Source organism: Phoenix dactylifera, chromosome 14, assembly GCF_009389715.1.
Source record: "Phoenix dactylifera cultivar Barhee BC4 chromosome 14, palm_55x_up_171113_PBpolish2nd_filt_p, whole genome shotgun sequence".
Classification (NCBI taxonomy): Eukaryota; Viridiplantae; Streptophyta; class Magnoliopsida; order Arecales; family Arecaceae; genus Phoenix; species Phoenix dactylifera.
In genome coordinates this window covers 8,765,678-8,787,364 of record NC_052405.1, presented here as the reverse complement: position 1 = coordinate 8,787,364, position 21,687 = coordinate 8,765,678, and the positions used below count along the sequence as shown (strand labels likewise).

The following is a 21,687-nucleotide window of genomic DNA, read 5'->3' as shown; positions in this document are numbered from 1 at the left end:
ATTTGAGAGGGTCGTACAAGGAGTTGTATTGTTATAAAAGATCCGGCTCGTGGATGTTGGGAACCGGCATCGAACCGTTGCCATACCCCGTAAAAGTTTCCACATAAATTAAAATGAAAAACTACCAAAAGATGGATTTCTTTCTTCTCTTATAAAAAGAAAGATAAAAAGACTATTGTCTTTGTAATTAGGTTCACTGAAAGTATCTTAATTTTAAAAGACTGGACTTCTAAAATATCAAACATGGTTGATGCACCTCTTCCCACAATACCTGATGGCAGCACCCATTCAATTGTCTCCAAATGGGGGAGGAAGAGGGTGTTTCAAGTATTGCTCTGAAACATTATCATGTTGTTCCAACGTTTCTCTCTCTGTCTTCTTTTTTTTTTTGGTTAAATCTTCTCTCTTTGTTATTGAAAAGGATGATGAGTTGAAATGAAAGTCTCAAGTTTGAGCATTGAACAAAGAAGAAAACTGGTATTTACTGGTATATATTGTCCTCATCTTGGGCAAATTATATTTTGAACTTTATTTCTTCGATGCAACCATGCAGTTAACTTTTACTCCAAATATGATAGACTGATGAGGGTGATTAATAGTTTCTAGTTTGTTTCTTCTCAATCTCCTCCTCTCAAATTACCATCTCAATAATAAAATTGTGCAGGTATTCAACCTTAGTTGGGCTTCTTTGTGAAGCTGTGACACAAACCTCAGTAAATGCATTGTGGCTTTGTAATTTATTTCTCTTTATCATCCTCGGTACATGAATAAAGAATTTGCAGTTCTCAATTTCACCCAGAAGATTCTCTCTCCCACCCCCACCCCCCACCCCCCCTCTAATAATAATAATAATAATAATACAGTTTTGCTTGGATTTACGGCTCATTGTGGGGATGGTATCTCCTTTCTTCCCCTCTTTAACATCTTTAATTATTACTAGAATCTCTGCTTTACACTGAGAATTTTTAAAAAGAAGACACAACATGTCGACCCACTAAAAGTGAATACCATCTTTTTCCCAATCCAAGCATTATTACTAACTACACTCATCATTATCTCAGTATCCATCATAGATACATTGAGAGCTTGTTTCATGTTCTCCGATGCTGCAGTTATAATTTGTTCTCTTATCGACAAAATAATCGAAACACGTGTTTTACAATGAGCAACCCTGTCTGAATTTTAAACTGATTAAGTTTCAGGCCTTCTCGATAGGGCTATCCACTAGCACTCGCTTTTGGATATGCTTTAAGATGTCTAATATTTTTTTCTATAGCTATTGCTATATGAAAGGATCTTTAACCTAAACAAAAAGTCTTGCAGCTCCATTTGTTAAATGGCAGTCATAAAAGAGCACTAAGAAGAAAGTTTAACCAGCAGATTAATGATCTTCAAATCTTCTTATTTAAAAATCTTTTATGACAGAAATATTTCACTCTTTCAGTTGCATGACATATTGGCGTTATCTGTCAAGTTGCATATATTTGTACCCAAAAAATTATTTGCAGTTTTGAAAGGTCAATGCCTTCTGCCAGCAACCCTTGGCAGCCATTCTTGACTACTTCATAGGATGATCAAATAATTTTAACTCAAAATACAATGTTCTTCAATTTCATGGATTCTCATTTAATGAGAAAAGGTTAACTGTAATAAAAAGTTGGTCAATTGGAAGGATGATCTTTGTGAGAACTTCAATTGAAATGGTGAGTTGACTAGGTTGACTAAGTTGACTATTCAGCAGGGATAAGATATACTCAGACTGCACAAGAACTGCAGTATATGGGATGTCAGGATGAAGTCAACAATCTATTACCATGTCATGCATGTATAACATTAAAATCATCCTCATTACATGACTTGCATATGTAGGTCGTTATACACTAAACTAGAAATATAAATTATTAATAAGTCATAGTTATCACAGAGCCCACAAGTTTAGGAGGAAACTATATATGTGGTGGAAGGGAAGACCACCAATAAAACACCATGAGATCGATACTGGATTTTTTCAAGTAAAAACTTCCGCACTCATTGTTCTAGTGTCAGGTGCCCTCCCTTCCCAATTCTTGACTTGCATTTCTTTCTTCTATCACCATAGAAGGAGGATGAGGAGGGGAAAAGAAAAATGAAAACACTGGGAATTTAGAGGATCATAACAGGATTATGGAAGACTTCCCAAAGAAGTGTGATAGAGTTTAAGGACAAGCAACTTATGTTGCTTGAAGTGCCATCTCGTTGACAAAAGAGCTGCTCATGAGTAACTCATTGAACGACTCCTGCACCAAATAGAAGATTATCCCTACGTAAGTGGTGAGATTCAGAATAAGATCAATAGGTTTTGGCTCTCAACACCATCACATGCATGTGTGCCTTGTTCGCCTTTTTTGTTTCTTTCTTTCTTTTGGCAGTCTCATAGTCTGATATGACAAAACAAAGGGATCACTTCAGATTGAAAGAGCCCTTCTTCTTGTGTGGAGGGCAAATTGCAGTGAGATGATGTGATGGGAATGATAAAGTGCAAAGGTGAGTCATGATCGCACGCTATTACGGGATGCCATCCAAACCATCCTACAACCATCATCACCTTCAAGCTTTCTTCTTTTCCCCAGTCCCCACCCTCAAAACTACTAAAATGATCTTCCTTTCTTTCTTAACAACTCGGCTGCAAAAAAATACACTCTCTGCAGTGCAAAAAGTTTAGCTACTCATCACTTGAGCATGCATGCCGAGCCTAACTGTCCATCAACTCCTTTCTTCTTTATTTCCCCTCTCTTTTATTTGACAGGGTGAGAAAGAAAAGTTAAGAAAAATGGCATAGAAAGAGACTGGTCATGTTAAAGAAGAGATCTTAAGGATTAAAGTAGCACGCCAAAGCTAGTTTGCAGTATGATTCACTTTAACAAGCAAACTTGCAAACCTAAACCATGCATAAAAGGGCCGAAGGAACAGCCTGACCAAAATAATATATGTTCATTTGTGCAAAATGTGGGGCTGTAATGATACAGTGCTTAAGGAATTTAAAGAAATTCCTTTCTGTTTGAGCTTAAATTTAATTAAGGTCAACATTCTCCTTGATCCAGGTTAACATGATCTACAGATACGGCTAAAATTTAAATCAAGTGAGTGTTGGATACTACTTTATAAAGATAGCAATGTGAACCCCTTGCATTATTGAAAATCGTCTGTTAAAAAAAAAGGTTAGTGATTCGAGATCGATGATAGACTATCGAAATTCAAGATCTACACTACAAAAAAAAAAGAAAAGCTTGAAAATCAAATCTAGCAATTTCTTTAAATGTGTCTAACAAAAGGAACACCCAAGCTTCTACCAAAAATACAAAAGATCGAGGAAATAAAAATGAATAAACAGTAGACACATGAAATTAGGTATTAAATATTGTATGTTATCTTTTTGCTCATCTTAACCAAATAGTAATCATTACAACCCAAAGTAACAATTTGCCATTTCTTTGAAATATATAGGCATCGGATTAACATCACCCTTATGCGTTAGTCTGCAACTGAAATGAATCTCTATTGCAGGGATCTTCGTTACGATAAATGGGTGAAAGGGGAAGCATTCTTATACAGCATCGCTTAGAGCTCATCTTAGCCCCGATCCGAGCTCAAACACATCTTAGAACTCATTTCTTGAACCAGCCGGAATGAATAGCCGCGTTGCTCAGATGTAGTGGAAAAATAATAGCTTGGCTTGTCTCGACTAAAGCTGGGCTCAAGGCATGGCCGAGCCGAGATTGAACGAGCTTGGCTTGGGTCCGTGCCAAGCTCAAGCGGCTCATTTAGCTTCCAAGCTGAGGTTGAGCTCCCTAGTACCACTGGCTCGGTCATTTCCATCCAACCCCTCCCCCTCCATTAAGCTTCCTTTCAGACCTCATCGACTTCCCATAATTTTCTTTCGCACCATCCCGTCCGAATCAATCAAAACTTCGGGTCCAATTTATAACTCTTCTCAGGGCATCCGGCACTGATGGGAGGCAAAATGGGTCGTGCTGCCCTAGCGTAGAACCATCCAATTCCTGTCGAGCAAATCTCAGAGCTGAGCAGACCTCGGTCCCGCTAAGAGCCAGGCCGACCTCGGACCTGCCGAAGGCCAAACTGGCCTCAGTGAGAGGCTAGGCCGACCTCAGCCCCCACCAAAGGCCGAGCCGACCTCGCCAAACACATGCTACGGCCTCCAAACCTGTCTGACCTCGCCCGCAGCCGCACTCATGCGCACGCCACGCCCGCACATATGACTGAACATTCCAGGCTAGCCAGCCCCTTTTCACGAACTATGCCGCAGCCATGGCCTACAGCAACCTCACCGCGCCGTGCTTTGCTTGCTTGCCACGCCATGACATGTCAACCAAGGACCATGCCTTGCTGCCAAGGGCCATACCCTGTCACACCCGCCAACACCATGCCGTGCACAAGGATTGCCCAAACCGTGTGTCTCAAGCAAGCCTTGGCCACACACCACTTGGCCAAGACCATCTCCTCCCATGATGAGCATAGACAATACCCTCCGCCACCTGGACACTCTTGTGAGGACTATAAAAGAGGCCATAAAAAAGTACTCGGAGGACTTTTGGCCAAAAACTCTGAATCAACTCTAACTTAACCATCAACGGGCCTTCGTCGGGATCTCTAGTCAAAATTTTGTGCAGGTACCCCGGAGCGCAGGAGGAGGTGGCCCTCTTTCTCCGTCCCGACCGGCGTCTTCTCAGCTTCCTCCGGCGTGGTCACCCTCATGCCAAATTTCAAACCCAACAGGCACCATCGTCACAATTATAACCTCGCACCATGCATACAACCAATCACATCCGCTCATTTTTATGGGATCCATTCATTAAGCATTCACGTCGGTTGTGATTGGCTACGTGCATGACCGCATGAGGCACATAGTGTAGAGTCTAGTGCTTCGACAAACGGAGGAAACATACCACCACCACCTTGGAAGAAGTCCAGAACCCGTTCCAGAGCTAGAAACCGTGCCAGATCCAAAGGAAAGATGAATTGAGGCCTTTAGCACCAGACCCACATTCACCAAACGAATGAGAGCACGTACAGGACAGGAAAGAGCCATGCTAGCCAGCAATAGAGCCATCATATCAATCAATCTACACTGCCATAAAGAAACAGGGTTTTGCGCTTTAAGCTCGTGCGGTGTCCCTTTCCAGGTGCACTACTCTAGCTATCGGGAAAATGGTGGGTTTCTGATGCCATCCTTGACTTCGAGTCACCTCCTTCCTTTCTTTCATGGGGTTCTTCTCTCTTGTGCGCTCTTTTCATGGCAGCCTTATGTCGCCTTTTTCGATGGCCAACTTTTTCTTTCTTTCCTTACAAGGGGATTATACCTCAACATATGGAATTTTGCGAGAGAAAAAAGAATCAAAGTTATGAACGTTATGAATGAGAAAAAGGAGTTCTTCAACACCATATGTCCGGAGGGTTGGGTGATCCACCGGCCGAGGGAATTGTGGAAGACAGCTTAAAAGGCCAGTAAGTCCAATGCAAACGAGTCGTGAACAAATTCCTACTTAGATGGATAAGAATCCAAAATAGTAGCCGAGACTTAAAAGCATGGGCAAAACAATCTGACAATAGTTCTGTCCTGCAGTCATGCATAAGGAGTAGGACTTATAACTTCTTGTTCTATTTTATAGTTAATATGAAATTGTTTATTTTCGTTGAGGTATGCATACCTTCAAATTTCTATTGAAGAGAATATACTCATGGTCATAAATTATGTAGGGAACAGAGAGCATCTTCTAGTTAGGCGCAGTGCTACTTGAGATGCTACTTGAGATGTACTCCAAGAATTCCACAAGCACACATGGATTCGGCTTCATGCTGACTCTCATTACGAAAGCCTAGCAAATGATCATTTGCGATTCAGTGTACATGGATTCTACACCACTTTGAGCAGTTGATTGCAAGCTTAAGCAGCGCCGTGGCATGCATTGGTTGCCATTTGATGACCCACCAAGAAGCATCCAGAATAATGGAGGAAAACTAAGTACCTGCTTTAAATAACTTGAGGCGAAGGGAATCACCATCATTCCAGAAGAAAAGCCCCGATTCTGTAGTGCATATCCACCTGTAGCAAAGACACATGGTTTCATAAAATTGAGTTCTGAATAAATTTATAGAACGGGAAAAAAATAACTAAAAGTCCATGCTGTTGAACCAAAAAAGATGTATGCATAAAATTGGACATGGGTTATAAAACGAAGGGGAGAGAGTTTCTGCCAACAAGCATTATTTCAGTTACAGGACTTGATATAGAGTAAGATTATTTACAAAAATTTAAGATGCCATGCAGAGTGGAATCCTTCATTATCAAGAGCATCGAAGGCAAAAAGGTATTTAGGAGGTGGGTTCGACTAGCCTTTAAGACAAGGCTAGATGACTGGACAGATCCACTCGCCCGTAAAGAAATTCCTCATGAAATAAATGTCTTTAATTCAAGCTGGACTCTTCAAGTCGAGTCGTGGGTATTAAATTACTGCAGTGTTACAGGTGAACAACACATAGAATACCCGATCACCAAGCAAAATGGAATACGGTAAATGGGACGAAATTTTGAAGACTAAATAGGAAAGAAACTTTCAGCCGAAGCCTACAGCCACAACATACATCATAGTAATTCTCCATAGTTTCTCATTGTAACTAACAAGGAAAGAGACCAGGAAACTGATTGTGTAAATAAAAAGCCAATGAATGTTCAATGATGGTGCATGGATCAAAAGTAGCACACTGAAATGGGTCTATGTTCCTTAGCATATGAGAGGAATTCTAGCATGAACATATGCAGAACATAGACTGGGCCAAATGAAATGAAAAGAATCAGAAGCAACAACCCACAGATGATTATCTCTAACCAAAAAATAAAGAGAGAAGAAAAGAAAGAGTTGTCAAAAACAGATCATAACTGAAGAAGACATTGCGATTCTTGGACAGTGCACAATAACTCCCAGATACAGTGAAATAGGGCTTGCCTTTGAGTTCAAGGTGTGGATTGTGGAGGGCTAGATCTAAGAAAATATTCGGCAGATACATTCAGAATAGATCCCACATATGCTAATGGGATGTCAATAGAAAAAACTAATTGTTATATAAAACTAATGCTAGAAGTTGATTGTTACAGGTAATGTTTTGTTGCTCAATTGATAACATCAAACAAGCTCCTCAATCTAGTCTGAAAACTTTAGTCGAGTGTTTTTATTAACAGTACACATGCTTTCTTCATAATTCAGCTTATTGGTTGGATGAATCATCATACAGCAAAAGGCCTTATCATTAAAAATAAACAGCTCCCGCAGCTGTCCTATTTTTTTTCCAGTTAGTTCTTTTAACATCAATATAATCATGTAATGCCTACTGTTGACATGAACAATGACCCCAATTCCCACTAGAAAGCAATAAAATTTAATGGAAGAGCACCTACATAATCGAACTCGCACATTGTTCTAGTGTGCTAGTTATTGAGGTCAACATAGAAACAAACATCACAAAAAAGCCATTGTCAGTTTACTCCACAGATAGCTACTAAAGAAGATAGAGTATTAAATAAATGGTTAGCATCACAAAATCTCATGACCAAATAATAATTTTCCAAAAAAGAGCCCCATACTTGCAAAAACTTCCTTTTCTATGAAAGTATGGCCAAGAATTTTGCAGCTCATTTTCCATAATGAGATAATAACTGAGTTGGAAATTACCTTAGACTTGTACAGTAAGGCATATTGAACTTTGCAGCAACTCCAATTACAGTGTCCGATAGAATAATTTCATCTAAGAAAATTCATGAAAATCATATTTCACATTGCCAAGGTAGAGACCACAAGCAGGAGCCATAGGACTTGCAGCAGTGATCGTCTTTGCATTCAGAATTCTTTCGACTGCATCATATTAATAACAACATTTAAATTTGATATAATCATTTTAAGATAATATTATTAGCAATAAATAAGAGAAAGCATAAGAGTGAAAACAGACCATCACTAAATGTTAAGTCTCCAGTCCCAACAGATTTTAGGGCACCAACCATTAGTCTGACCTGCAGAAATTAAGAACTTTCAGTGCAGACTTCAAAACCTCAGGCTACCATTCTAAAGGTCAAATAGGCAACTTTCTAAATTGATATTAAATCATCTTTAAGTTAAAAATAAGTATGCAGCACTATTGACATAGCATATTGCCTACAACTTGGGCAAATCTCATTTTGTTGTCCAACTTCTTTTTATAAGTGAAAATTATCTGCGGGTAAACAGTATATATGCCCGAGTTCTCCGATATCAATAGACTCTAAGATTCTTTACTTTGCAGAAAAAATGAAAGAAGATCCTCCTAGTCCTAAAGAAAAATGTCCTTCACATTCGGGTGGGCAAGGCTCCAGGCCCCAAAGAGGGGGGGAGCTTCCATCAACAACTGATAAAGGAGAGAACTCAAGGGGCAAGGCGAAACTCCTATTCTTGAAAGAACGGACTAACAGGGTCAGCTACCTAGCCAACTTTCATAATTAAATATCGTCACTATATGGATAACTCTTATTGTGAAAAAATCTATTACTGTATAATTGATGAGTAGAGCCAAAAAGTGTGAACCATACAAGTTAACGACAACATTTGATAGAATAAAAGAATAGGCTCCGGTGTATAGAGAGGACCTCACTGAAAATAAGCCCTGAATGTAACTAAGCACAATAAGGATCCACAATGCAGATTGAGGGCAATATTTATCATGTATTCAATGAATAATCGGCAGCAACCAGGAGCTTGAGTTGCATGTCAAGAGGCAACGAGTTATCATGGTGATCTTAGTACTTAAAAATCCATATTGTGAAGCCTTCGGATCAGGCACTGTACATAACATTTGTTGATTATTTAAGTATTGCTTATGTTGATACTAGTCTTGAGGATGTTTTTACCATGACTTGGACAATTGGAATCCTTTTGTGTGGGCTAAGGCTGCAGATTTAACACAGGCAAGACAATGGCTATTTTCCACATCACCATCATTCTGACCTTCATCCTTCCAGCAGAGCAAAACAAAACAGCAAAAGCAGCAGCATCCTCCATCTACTCTCAACCAAATTTTATGACCTCTCTCTCTCAATTGGGATGATCATCATTCTCTAAGAGCATTAGCTAGGTAACATCTTCCTCAGCAGAAAGATTTCCAGGAATGAAGCAGAATAGGAGGAGGAGAAGTTGAACATCTGGAATGTGGCATATCTTCCAGTATTAACCCAAATCTTGAATAAGATGCCATCATTATGCAACTCACTTTATTGTACAATAGATTCCACAGGGAGTTGATTAGGTACCCACACACAAAAAAGATGCACCTTCTAGGATTAAACAGCACCTTTCAAGTCAACTTCCAAGTGAAGCTAATGTTCTAGTTTTAAGAATAGTGAAAACTGAAGGGATTTTCTTAAAAAAAAGATTTACAGTTCAAAATTTTATATGCCACAAAATTTTATGTTACGCACTTCATTTTTTTCAAAAGGGGGAAAAAATAAAATACCCGTCACTTATTGCATGATTTAACAAGAAAAAGAGGAGTTGCTTAGAAATATTCTGCCATAACAGCAGACTACATTGGCTTCAATACAATGTCAAATGTAAATGTCAAAGGCATCAACAATTTCAAGCATTCCCTTTCCCCTCATTTTTCACCTCCCATATCTGTTACATAATATCAAAACTATGTTTCTAATTAGTAAAGTTAGCAGACTTGGAATGCTCAGTTATGTGGGGAAAAGGTGTGAATCTCAGACTATTCTTTTGGATATTTTGCATAAGATTTTTATTACCAAACAGGAAAGCAGCATGCTTATAATTTTAAATAAGCCTACTGTTAAACTAAATTATTGAAAATCAAAAGGCAACCGCTTATAATGCTCTTTTAAATAATATGATTCACTACATATATTACTGTAACATAGCAGGCAAATACACACACAAAACATATGTATAAGGTCATATGTAGTATAAAACATCTGTTTTAATCGACTACTGGATTGAAGAGTAGGATGAAGCATCTAAAAGTAGGTATAGGCATAAGCAAGATATTCAAAGAAATATTCAAAGAAATGAGGCACCCCAAAAGAAAATTCAAGCTACTAAGGATTCCTGTTCGGGTTTTACAAGTTTCACTACTAGTCATGGTTTCAAATCCCTATCGGATGTCCCACAGGATGGCGAGACAGCGTACCATCCCAAGTATCAAGATGGGACCATCCCAGCATCCCTGTCGGCGTGTCCTAGGGCATTCCTCTCCGATGTGTCAGGATGGGGTGGGATGGCAGCACATCCTGTCCACAAGAAAACCAGGACGGCCCCAACCCATGGGATTTAAAACCTTGCAACTAGTGTTGCTCTTTTAATGCCGTATCTTTGATGAGGGAAGACAATAATATTAATTCCTTCATATATTTAGAAAACACATGCAGTGTTTAAGATAATTATGACATAATGAGATATTTTATCTTCTTAATGATCATCTTAGAGTTAAAAAAACATTAGGATGCTGTAGATCAGAAAAACAGAATAACAAAAACTTTTCTTCAGAAGTAACATACGAACAACTAGTATATGTTTATTTTCCTATGAGAGGGAAGGACAAGCAAATCAATTCATTGATGTTGAATAAAAGAGCGTGTATAGATAGTGAACCTGGTGGTAGAGAAAAGAGCGTGCTCGTGCTGTTATAACATAGCAACGATGCCTTGATCTTTGGCCAAACTCTTGACCAGTTTCAGCATTGCACTTCCCGACACTCATATGAGAGACATTAGAACATTCTGTGAATGATTCCAGTTCTGATGTATTAGAATGATGCCCATTCAAGGATTCCATCTCTGTTCTCTCCGAAATTGATGGGAAGTAAAGAGATGGAAAAACTTCAGTAACATTAAGTTCATCTAGGGTTCTAATAGGAGAGTTTGCCTGTGCATCAGTAAGTGAACTAATTAAGTTCATAACAGAAAAACATATGATCATATTCTTAGCAAGAATTTAGAGAAAGGAATCAACAGACCATTCGAGAATCCATCATTACAAGAACACTATTTCAAGGAAAGAAATTTAGGGTTTTACTGAAATCTATGTTCCCATGCAAACATTCAATTAGTGGCCAATATATAGACATAAAGAAAGTAACACAACAAATTAAGAATAAAATTTCCGTCATACTGAAACTTTAGGAACACATAAGTTAAAAGAATATGCAGTGTAATCCCTACTAATTATTACTTGTGAACCACTGAAAGCAGTCAATTCAGTCAAGGAAAACATCTAAGCTCACCAGTTTCTTGATACTATTTTGACTATTATTGTGATTTCTTGCTAGAGGGTAATGCTCAAATAGAAGACCAAGATTAATTAAAATTTCATATACAATTTTTTCCCTAAATTATGATGTTCTGAACTTCAAACTATGCTGAAACCAACTCTGATTACCCGAAACTTGAAAAAGGGCAGCAAATATGCTATCAAATAGGCATTTTGTATGTCAAAAAGGGGCATATATAGATAACTGTTCCTTTCCATCTTAAATACTATAATCAACAATTAAAAAGGGTATAATCTAACTCATAAGAAGTCTATTTATCAACCTCTAAGAATATCAGGGTAAAACAAGAAATTCCATAACATCCATGCAGCTAATCAATATGTGAAACGGAGTTTATTTACCAACCAAAAAGCACATCAGTATGAAACAATAAGTTTCAAAATTTCCATATCAGAACCATGGTCTGAAGTTTCGTATGGAGCTCTGAATTGAAACCGAAGCATTTGATTCAACCAGAGCCAACCCAAAATTGAGGTCAGTTTTGGAGTCATTCTAATGTTTTGCCACTTGTTCATTTTCTTCAATGTTAGGAGTCACTTCTCTCGATTAAATTTTTCAGAATAATTTTCTCCAGATTAAATAAAATTAGAATTTGATAGTTTTGAGAAGATCTGGAAGCATCATCACATTAGACTCCAAAAGGATTTAGACAAAGGTATATTAGTTGGTGTAGGTTTGGCCATTCTAGAGCTCAAATCTCATGGACACATTTATTGGCATATCTTAGATTTTAGCAAACAGCAAAATCATATATTAGACGTACTTTAGAAAAATGATTTTTTACTCCTTTATCAAACAACTAAAACAATACACCCTGATGTTTTAAGCAAGATTTTATTTTAAGATGATTTCTAATTTATTTTCCTTGATTTATTTCACTTTTTTTTCATCTTTTATTTTTCGCTAAGGTTAAATGACACTTTTTATTTCCTCAGAAATTTCAATGCAAAGTGCCAAAGGGAGAGTTGAAGCAGTTTAAACTTGCAAATGTTAGCATCAATTTATATGGAAAGCAAATTAAAAGATGAATAACACAGAAATGCCTGGCACTAGTTTCTTACTTTCTTCCCAGTATATTTCAAGTTTTCGATAATAATTACTAAATGATGTTTACAAATTCACACGAAATCTCATTCCTCAAGAGCTTTGGAACAAAAGTTAACCTGGCAGCCAGCAGCCCTAAATGAACTGAAATCATGACAACCAACAAGTATGCTGCATGCTTTCTGCATGGAAAGCATTTGTTAGATAAAACAAAACCATAATTGAAGAGGAAATTAGGGAGTAAAAGTAAAGCAAATAATGAACCTTCATAGCAGGTATATCTAGCTCCTCTGAAACGTGCCAGGCACGCTCTTTGTCAAAGGTTGATAAGGGCTCTGGCCCATAGAGTATGCGGTAGTGGTACCTATGAAAAATTTTACATAAAAACAATATTTTAATGTAAAACTATGAGATTTCCAGGAATACATGTTTAAAAAAAAAATCATTGAGTAAAAGGTAGAAGTATAAGTAATTTTTCAACAGATGAGCTTCATATATCACACCCAATCATCATTACTAGTGCCTGTCAAAATGTCTTATGTGACCCTATTATTGCTTTTACTTGTTGAAAGGGCTTGTTGCTAATAATTAGATTTCCAGTGTAGTGGCAAACACTTCTGATCTTAAATATTCTCGTCTTGATCACAAAGTATTTAGTTTTTCTCCTTCTTTTGGGTTAGATAATGATGCTTACTCCAGATATATCCAAAAATCCTTACTTTATAGCTATGAATATAAACATCTCAAAATTCCCTACTTTATACATGGATATAAACGAAATCATTTAAACAAGCATATTATTATAAAGTATGTAAACTGTAACTTTGCACAAAAAGAAGCTTCCTTGCCACCTACGTGCGCTCTAGGGCCTTGAATCTAGCATGAAAATTTGCTGGGACACATCGAACATCAATCACCATTATATCACCTTCATTCTTCTGCCAGATACCCAAAAAAACAAGTGGTAAATATCAATCTTCTGGGACAATGTTCTTTGAGTTTTCACAGTGAACCCATACATATGAGAACAAACTATATCTAGTTCTGAACATCATCAGTGCAAAATTATCAAAAAAAAAAAAAACAAATAGGACCCACAGATTAGTTACAATCTCTCATTGTATAAGTATATACCAGAATATAATAGATGTAAATTGCCATGAGATCCACTATGGCCCTAAATCAGTTTATGATGAGAAAAATATGGGCCTGAAGGAAATTGATCACAAAGTTGGATGAGAAACAAACACACCTGTAAGAAATGGTTCACAGCACGTCTAACAACTCCAGGTTCATGAGGTGGCAACTGCATTTGTAAAGAATGATAACATGCAGGCATATAGCATTACTTTTGTTAGAGTTATTGAGAACAGAGTTGTGCACAGTTGCATAACAAGAGAGCATAATAAGCAGAGACTAATGCAGGAGTTGCAAGCAGTGAATTTTAAGATATAGTACACAGTGGAAGGCTGGAAGCACAAAATAAGAAGAGTAAGCAAATACGTATAAAAATATAGGAGTAGCATAATTTGTGGCTTAACATATTAAACATATTGACTTAAAAGGGCCAAAGGAATTAACTTAGATGGACTAATTGTTATTACTGAACACACAGGCAAAGACCTCAGCAGGAGTAATGAGGTTCATCTGAAATCAACAGTATTCATCCAGCCGAGATATTGATTTGTATCAATATCAGGCACCCAAAACATGGCTTATAAAATCACATCCCTAATTATCTCAGAAATATAAGCCAATATGTCTTGTGATATCAGCCAAGACAATATCAATAATATTGGCCAAGATTTCCTATCTATCATTTTTTCAATCCTAAATCGGTACCTTATGTATCAAGTATTAAGCTAAATGATTTAAGAAAATAGTTGATCCAGGGTTTTATTATACCAAATAATATTTTGATTATGGCCCTGTTTGGGGGAGCTTTTGGAGGGCCAAAAAGCACTTTCTGGCCCTCCAAAAGTACTTTTAGCTAAAAAAGAGTGTTTGGTAAATTTTTCGAAAAGCTGTTTCAGCTTTTGCGGGAAGCTGAAAACAGCTTTTGGGGGGAAGCTCCAATTTGGAGCTTTTCAAAAATGTTGTTTTCAGCTTTTTCGGAAAGCTGTATTTTTGACCAAAATACCCCCATTTAAAAAAAAAATTCCACCCAAAAACCTCTCTCTCACCGTCTCTTCCTCTCCCCCCCAACCCCACTCCCTCTCCCCTGCCGCTGCACCCTCTCCCTCTGCCCCGCCGTCGCACCCCCTCCCTCTCCCCTGCCCCCATGGTGGGGAGGTGCCGAAGAAGAGGAAGACAGGTCGTCTTCCCCTTTCCGCGGCCGCCGCCGGCGACGACCCGTCCCAGAAAGGGGCGGTGCCGAAGAACAGGAAGAAGAAGGGGCCGAAGAAGAAGGAGGTCCCACGGTGGGAGGGGCCGAAGAATAGGAAGAAGAAGGGGGTTCCTGCGGCCGCCGGCAGTCACGACCCGCCCCCCTCCCGCATCCGCCACGGCCCGCCCGGCGCTGACGGCCTCACGGGAGGAGGGCACTTCCCACGAGGCCAGCCGCGGCCGCCGCCGGCCCCGACCTGGCCCCCTCCCGCAGCCGCGGCGGCCTGGCCCCCTTCCGGTGCCGCCGGCCGCGTGGGAGGAGAAGAAAGAAGAACAGGGGAGAGGAAGGAAGGAGAAGAAGAGAAAAAAAAAAGAAAAGAAAAAGAAAAGGAAAAAAAGAAGAAAAAGAAAGAAAAAAAAGAGAAGAAAAGAAAATTTAAAAAATAAAAAATAAATAAATAAATAAATATTTATATAAATGAATGAATGAATGAATAAATGAATAAATAAGATAATAAATAAATATATTTCAACATTATTAATTATTTACACTAATAATTATAATATTTTATATCTTTATTATTATATTATACTATAAATATTATATTATATTACATTACATTATAATATATTAATATGTTATTTTAAATAATTTAATATTATGTTAGATTGTGAAAAATTAATTTATACTAATAATTATAATATTTTATACCTTTATTATTGTATTATACTATAAATATAATATATATTACATTATATCATAATACATTAATATGTTATGTTAAATAATTTAATATTATGTTCTATTACCAAATATTAATTTACTCTAATAATTATATTACTATTATGCTATATTATAATAATATTATTTTATATTACAATAATATTATACTATATCGTATATTTATGTACTAATATATGTTATATTTTATTATGTTCTGTTGTATAATACTATGAAATGTCCTTTATGGTAATTTTATCATACAAAAGTACTTTCTTAGTTTGTTTACCAAACACAAAACAAAGTACCACAGCACTTTACGAATGTAGTTACCAAACAGCAAACAGCTTTTTATAACAGCTCTACTTCAGACAGCTCTACTTCCAACAACTCTACTTCCAACAGCTCCCCCAAACAGGACCTATCTCAGTTAGTCAAAACCAGCTAAGATAATGTAACATCTCAGGTTCTCAGTTCCTCCCAAATTTTCTAACCTTCTTTCTTGACTAGGATAAACAGAGAAATAGGTTCCTCTTATTATGTCCACCCACCAAGATGGCTTAGATACTGGGTACTGTTAAACAATCACTAGATAAATATAACAGGACAACAAAGACTGGTTATCTAGCATGTCATACACCAAATCCGTAATCCCCGTGATATCTCAAATGTTGCTCTTTAAGATGCATGTTGCCACAAGGATTCGAAATTATTCAACATATTGAATCATTCTTTAAACATATATCCTAAAAGAATGACTTTCTCCTTTTCAGGAACACCTTGCATACATATTTTGTTGATCTTCGATAAGTCTTTTGCTAACAAACTTATCACCTACCATGTATTAAAAGACAAATAGGCAATCCGCATCACTGCGAATGAGAGGATCTAAGCATTCTGCATATACTTTTCCTTCACATACTTAACTGATAGCAGAAATTAAATAAACATAAAAATTAATTAAAAAACAAAAAAGTCACTCTTACTGGAAGCATAGAAACTGCATTAGGTAACTTAACAATTACATACTCAAGAGTGCTAGTTACAAACCACTTCACCAGGCTTTCTTTTACTTATGCGCTCCACGTCAACATGGCATACATTTGATAAAGCATGTACTCCTGCATCCTGAATCAATAAATATGTTATAGATGTCCTACCCAATGTAAAATTGGTTGTCCACAAGGTACAAGGAAAAGTAAAAGATACAATTACATAATATGGGACTTTTGATATGTTGAATGATTTCAGCAATGTAGAGAGGGAGTGATTAAATCTCATCAAGAGAAAAATGGTAGAAAAAGTGACAACCATCTCATGACATCCAGAGTGCTCAATCATTGATGGCAGTCGCTTTCTGTTTGTCAAGATAAAAGTGATGCAGGTAACGGTGAAAAAATACAAACAATCATCACGTCAGTAGAATACCAGCAGAACCATATGGCCACCTCCATACTAAAACTTCATACATTTGGAGCTAACAGGCAAGTGAAAATGAAAAGGTCATGACAGATCAATGTAGTAATACTAGCTTAGTTGACTTTGACATATGCTCAGGCCGTGATTTTGAAGAATTTTACAATTATAAAGCACAAGAACAGTATTTCACGATAAAACAATTTAATGTCTATATATGTACAAATGGTGGTGACACATTAATAAACATAGAGCAAAAATCATAAACAAGAGTGAGACCAGTGAACAATATAAGAGAGGTGTGGTTCATAAAGACCTGAGGCAAAACCATGTCACTGATACAAGCAATGAGTGCTATTTCTTGTTACCATTATATCATTCATAAGTCGAGGGGAAAAGGTTGGAACAATCCATGTGCAGAAACTGAGCATGGGTTTTGCAATCTCAGTTAGAAACAAATCCAAATTTACAATTAACCGTGCAGGTAGCTAGGTATATGAAACCAAGCTTAGAAGCATTTTAAGCCAAAACTTCCAATATGATGGTTTCAAGTGATCTTGACAGCATTTTTCCTTAATATATTCAGAGGCAAGTTTTGCATAAGTCCAGAACTTGATCTGCAATATATTTGATCAGAACATAAATCATAGAACTTGTGATAACAAAAGCTAATAGCATCTCAGGTTTGAACTTTAAGGTGCCCAATAGCTGATTCAGGTTTAGATCCATCAAAACAGGTTAGCTCTGAACTCGCATGCAAGCTCGATTAAAATAGATGCAAGTTTATTTGAGGTTCCATTTTGCACATGATTTTAGTGGACTAACTAGACAAGGTTAACAATTTCCAAAACTAAAAGGACTCTTATCACAATAGTCTATGGCAAATTACAATACAAAAAGAGCTTGATATGAGACATGACGTACAGTGACCAAGGGCTATAGACTGCCCATGTTAGGAGGAATCTCCAGTTCAACTCAAAGAGAATGAAGGAGAGTAAAAATGATGATAGAAATAACACAAATGAATTTAAAAATGCTTACTATTCAAGATGTTTTGACCTCTAATAAGAGTCAACAATGTCCTAATGGTTTGTTATATAAAGAGATGATAGGTTATTGATATTAAAATATTGGCTCAAAAGGCAATTATAATTTCTTCAAGACAATATCAACATTTCCAACTTGCCTAAATCATGGCTATCCAAATTCTAATCCACAAATCAATTTTTTTGAAAGGTTGCAATGGACCAATTTGTACAGATTATTAGAATAAGTGTGCAAAACAAAAGATTTCTCCTAGTTGAGGAAGTACTGGACAAATTTACAAGAACAAGGTCCAGATGATCAATAAATATAACTGATAGCAACAACTGCAAAATGATATATTGGACAACAAAGCTTAAAAATGCAATAAAAAGTGCGATTTTTCTCAAATTGCAGATATCTCAACATAATCAAGACATAAATATATGATTAGCAAACAGCAATTTTTACAATTATGGTATTAAACATGGATTAGATTGAAATTTTTGTGCAACTTGGTATCACCACTTACTGTTCTACTAGAGCAGAAGATAGAAACAGGCTGTCCAACAAATTTATGAAAAGCCTCCTGCATGAATCACAAGAAATTCAATAATCAGAACCACTCTTCGGTTGAGTCGAAAAAGTCTTATGCACATCAAACATTAACAGCAGCTAAAGGAGAGATTTTGAAAAATGAGAATAAAAGGCGACCTTTTCTACCCATCCATGTATGCATGTCTAAATTCATAAAAATAGGGCATATACATGAAAAGTGTTATGGATGTTAACATTCAAGCAAGTCATAACACTTAGTGTTGGGCATTATTCAAGCAAGACAATCTAAATTTTCCTAGGTTCAACATAACTCAGCTCAGAAGGTCATATGTCTCAGTTCATGGCACAATGTCTTGATAAAAAAAATCTTTTAGTGATAGTAATTCTAGGCCTTGTTTTTAAAGTATTGCTTCACAAATAGACAAATTGACAAACTTACTAGTATACACATGGACCAGGTTCTTGATTGCAAATCAAGTCTTTACAAAGGCTCGGGTTCTAAAAAGCATATATGGCACTATGGCTAGACAATAATCTCAAGCTGCACTCCGGTCATTTCATTAAACCTCATGTCCGCCCCAACTCTCATTCCCACTCTACTCTAAGGTTCAGTTAACAAAACCAATATTTAACCTTGCAATCAAGCTAATATTACAGGTGAGCTAAACTAAGCCAGCTAACTGGGATGTCCAGACCTTGTAGGCGAAGCCAAATGAACTAAACCTGCTTGAGCTTTCCTGGAATTGTACAGCTCAGCTCTATCATGAAGCGACAGGGGGAGTTTCTATTTCGTGGACTGCAATTACAACAGACCTGATGTTAATGGATTCGTACACATTTACTTATATATGTATCATGAACTTGCACGAAACCAGTATCAGTTGTATCTTATTGAACACCAAAATGTCAATTCATAAACCAATATGACAGCATGATTTAAAAGTTACAATTTTTCATGTTTGTTATGCTCGTTAAGTATTCAACATTTCCTAATATTATACAAATTCACTTCACAAAAAATATAATAAGACAAAAGATGATGATGAAGCAGAAGAAAGTGAAGAAGAAGAAGAATTTAATCCACTTTCTGAAATAGCATATCTTAGATAACTGCAAGTGCCTAGATAACATTAGGAAACTTGAAGATCATGCCGGCTCTCTTAAAGAAAGCTCCTTCCTAGAAAAACCGCATTAAAGATTAAAAAACTAAAAAAACGCCTCCTTTATAATTTTTTGAATTCTAACACATATTTCCACTAATTTTTTATCACAAGATGCCTCCTTTATAATTTTTCCATCAAATAATACATGCAGGGTTTGCTACTTTCTTCTTGAAATTTGTTTCACGTGTTATCCCTATTTTCAACCAATTTCTCGAGACAAGAATGAGCACATCCAAAATTTATTCCAAAAGGAATCAAACAAGAAAACTCTAAAGATCAAGAAAAAGAACTTATCCAGACGACGAGCCCATACCTCAAGAACGCCGACGACGGTCCTGCAGGTGGGCTGCTTCTGGGATCCCGAGAACCGGGTCCCAATGTACTCTACCGCCACCAAATACCTCTGGATTCTAGAGTTTTGGCTCATGATCTCGCGCCCCTCTTCTACCCGATCTTTCGCCTCCTCTGCACCCGCCTCGCCTTCCGTTATAGATCTCGAAAGCTTCGACGGCTTCGAGGAATCCAAGGGAGGGTCGAGGAATCGCTTCGAGTCGTGCTGCGAGTCCGGCGATCCCGCCGCTTGAGATGGACGCCCGCCGTCGTCGCTCATCGCCGCATCGAGAAAAGATCGAACGACTCGCAGAGGGTGCGCGTGGGTTTTATGAGTTGAGGCCCCGGACATTGCAAAAGCACCCGCCGGGATCCGCTAATTGTAATTTTTGACAGGGAGTTATATATAAATTGCAATGTAATATCAGCACCTTAGTTGCCGATATCAAACCAAACTCAGAAATTCATATTGAGCAGTAAACCCCTCAACTAACATAAATATTATATCTAAGTATATGTTGTTAAACAGTCCCTGCAAGGGGGGTTTATGTAATGCCTGTGTCGAGCAGGCGCATCGAGAAAAGATCGAACGACTCGCAGAGGGTGTGCGTAGGTTTTATGAGGGTTTTCTTGAGGCGCCGGACATTGGAATAGCACCCGCCGGGATCCGCTAATTGTAATTTTTGACAGGGGATTATATATAATTGCAATGTAATATCGGCAACGTATTTGCCGATATCAGACCAAACTCAGAAATTCATATTGAGCAGCAAACCCTCAAATAACATAAATATTATCTCTAAGTATATGTTGTTAAACAGGAATTTATGTAATGCCTGTGCCAAACAGGAATTTATATCGGCAATTAGTTTACCGAGAGTAGTTTAATCTTGGGATATTTATATGAAACCTCTTTTGGAATGTGAATATTAGTTCTATGCACTAAAAAAAAAAAACTACCTCACCAATGGCAAGCTGCTGACTATTGTTATGGTGAAAAAAAATAATGATTTTTAAAAAATCATAGGAAAATAATGATTTTTTAAAATTCCGAATTTTGTCAACATGACTCACGATGAAAAAGTATCCTAATCAGTTGGACCATTGGTCAGCAGCAAGATAGAAGGTTAAAGTGCCACGTTAAAAGAAGGAAGATTAGAATTTTTAAAAAAAAATTATAAGCTTATCATTAGATTTTTCTCACATAGATTCCCATGGTTTGCCATTAAGATATTGACTTTCTATTTTCACCTATGTAAACTAGACCATGCACTCTAACGTGTAATAATAAGAATAAAATGACTGTATATTTTTTTAAAAAAGAATCAAAAGATAAGCAGAACATAAAAAATGATGAGATTATTAATGTGTTAAAAAATGATTATATTTGTTCTCTCTCAACTTAATCAGTAGTTAGGTTTGCTACCATCCCGAGGAGCGCTTAAATGTCCCTTGAGCATAAGGAATACATATATTATAGTATAACAAGTGTTTGATTACAATCTCAAATAAGCCAAGTTAATATTAAAGTCAATTTAGTTTTCATACTTAATGCATCAAACAGTTAAAAACAGAAGCAAGTAATAGTATGTATTTGTCTTAATGAAGTTGGTATCATAGAATACATCATTACAAGCACGGTTTTCTGGACCGGGCTAATAATGGATTATGGTCTCCAATTACCCTCACCTACATATCTTTTCTAATAAATCTGGGTGGTAAAACCCTCCCATTTCATCAAAG

At 37.1% G+C, this 21,687-nt stretch overlaps 1 protein-coding gene across 2 annotated transcripts; it reads right to left on the bottom strand.

Moving 5' to 3' along the window:
• Nucleotides 1-5,525: 5,525 nt before the first annotated feature.
• LOC103704818 (tRNA pseudouridine synthase A) lies at nt 5,526-20,307 on the bottom strand. Of its 2 annotated transcripts, XM_039133542.1 has the most exons (12): nt 19,928-20,307; nt 18,426-18,482; nt 16,505-16,582; nt 13,661-13,714; nt 13,264-13,346; nt 12,673-12,772; nt 12,528-12,590; nt 10,686-10,958; nt 8,002-8,062; nt 7,725-7,904; nt 5,706-6,100; nt 5,526-5,614 (listed from the first exon to the last, which is right to left on the bottom strand). In XM_039133542.1, the coding sequence occupies exons 1-10, from the start codon at nt 20,294-20,296 to the stop codon at nt 7,798-7,800; spliced, it is 1,245 nt and encodes a 414-aa protein (XP_038989470.1). In that variant the 5' UTR covers nt 20,297-20,307; the 3' UTR covers nt 5,526-5,614; nt 5,706-6,100; nt 7,725-7,797. The 2 variants fall into 2 exon arrangements, with proteins under 2 accessions (XP_038989470.1, XP_008786491.2); XM_008788269.4 differs by having other exon boundaries at nt 5,526-6,100.
• Between the last annotated feature and the right edge of the window lie 1,380 nt (nt 20,308-21,687).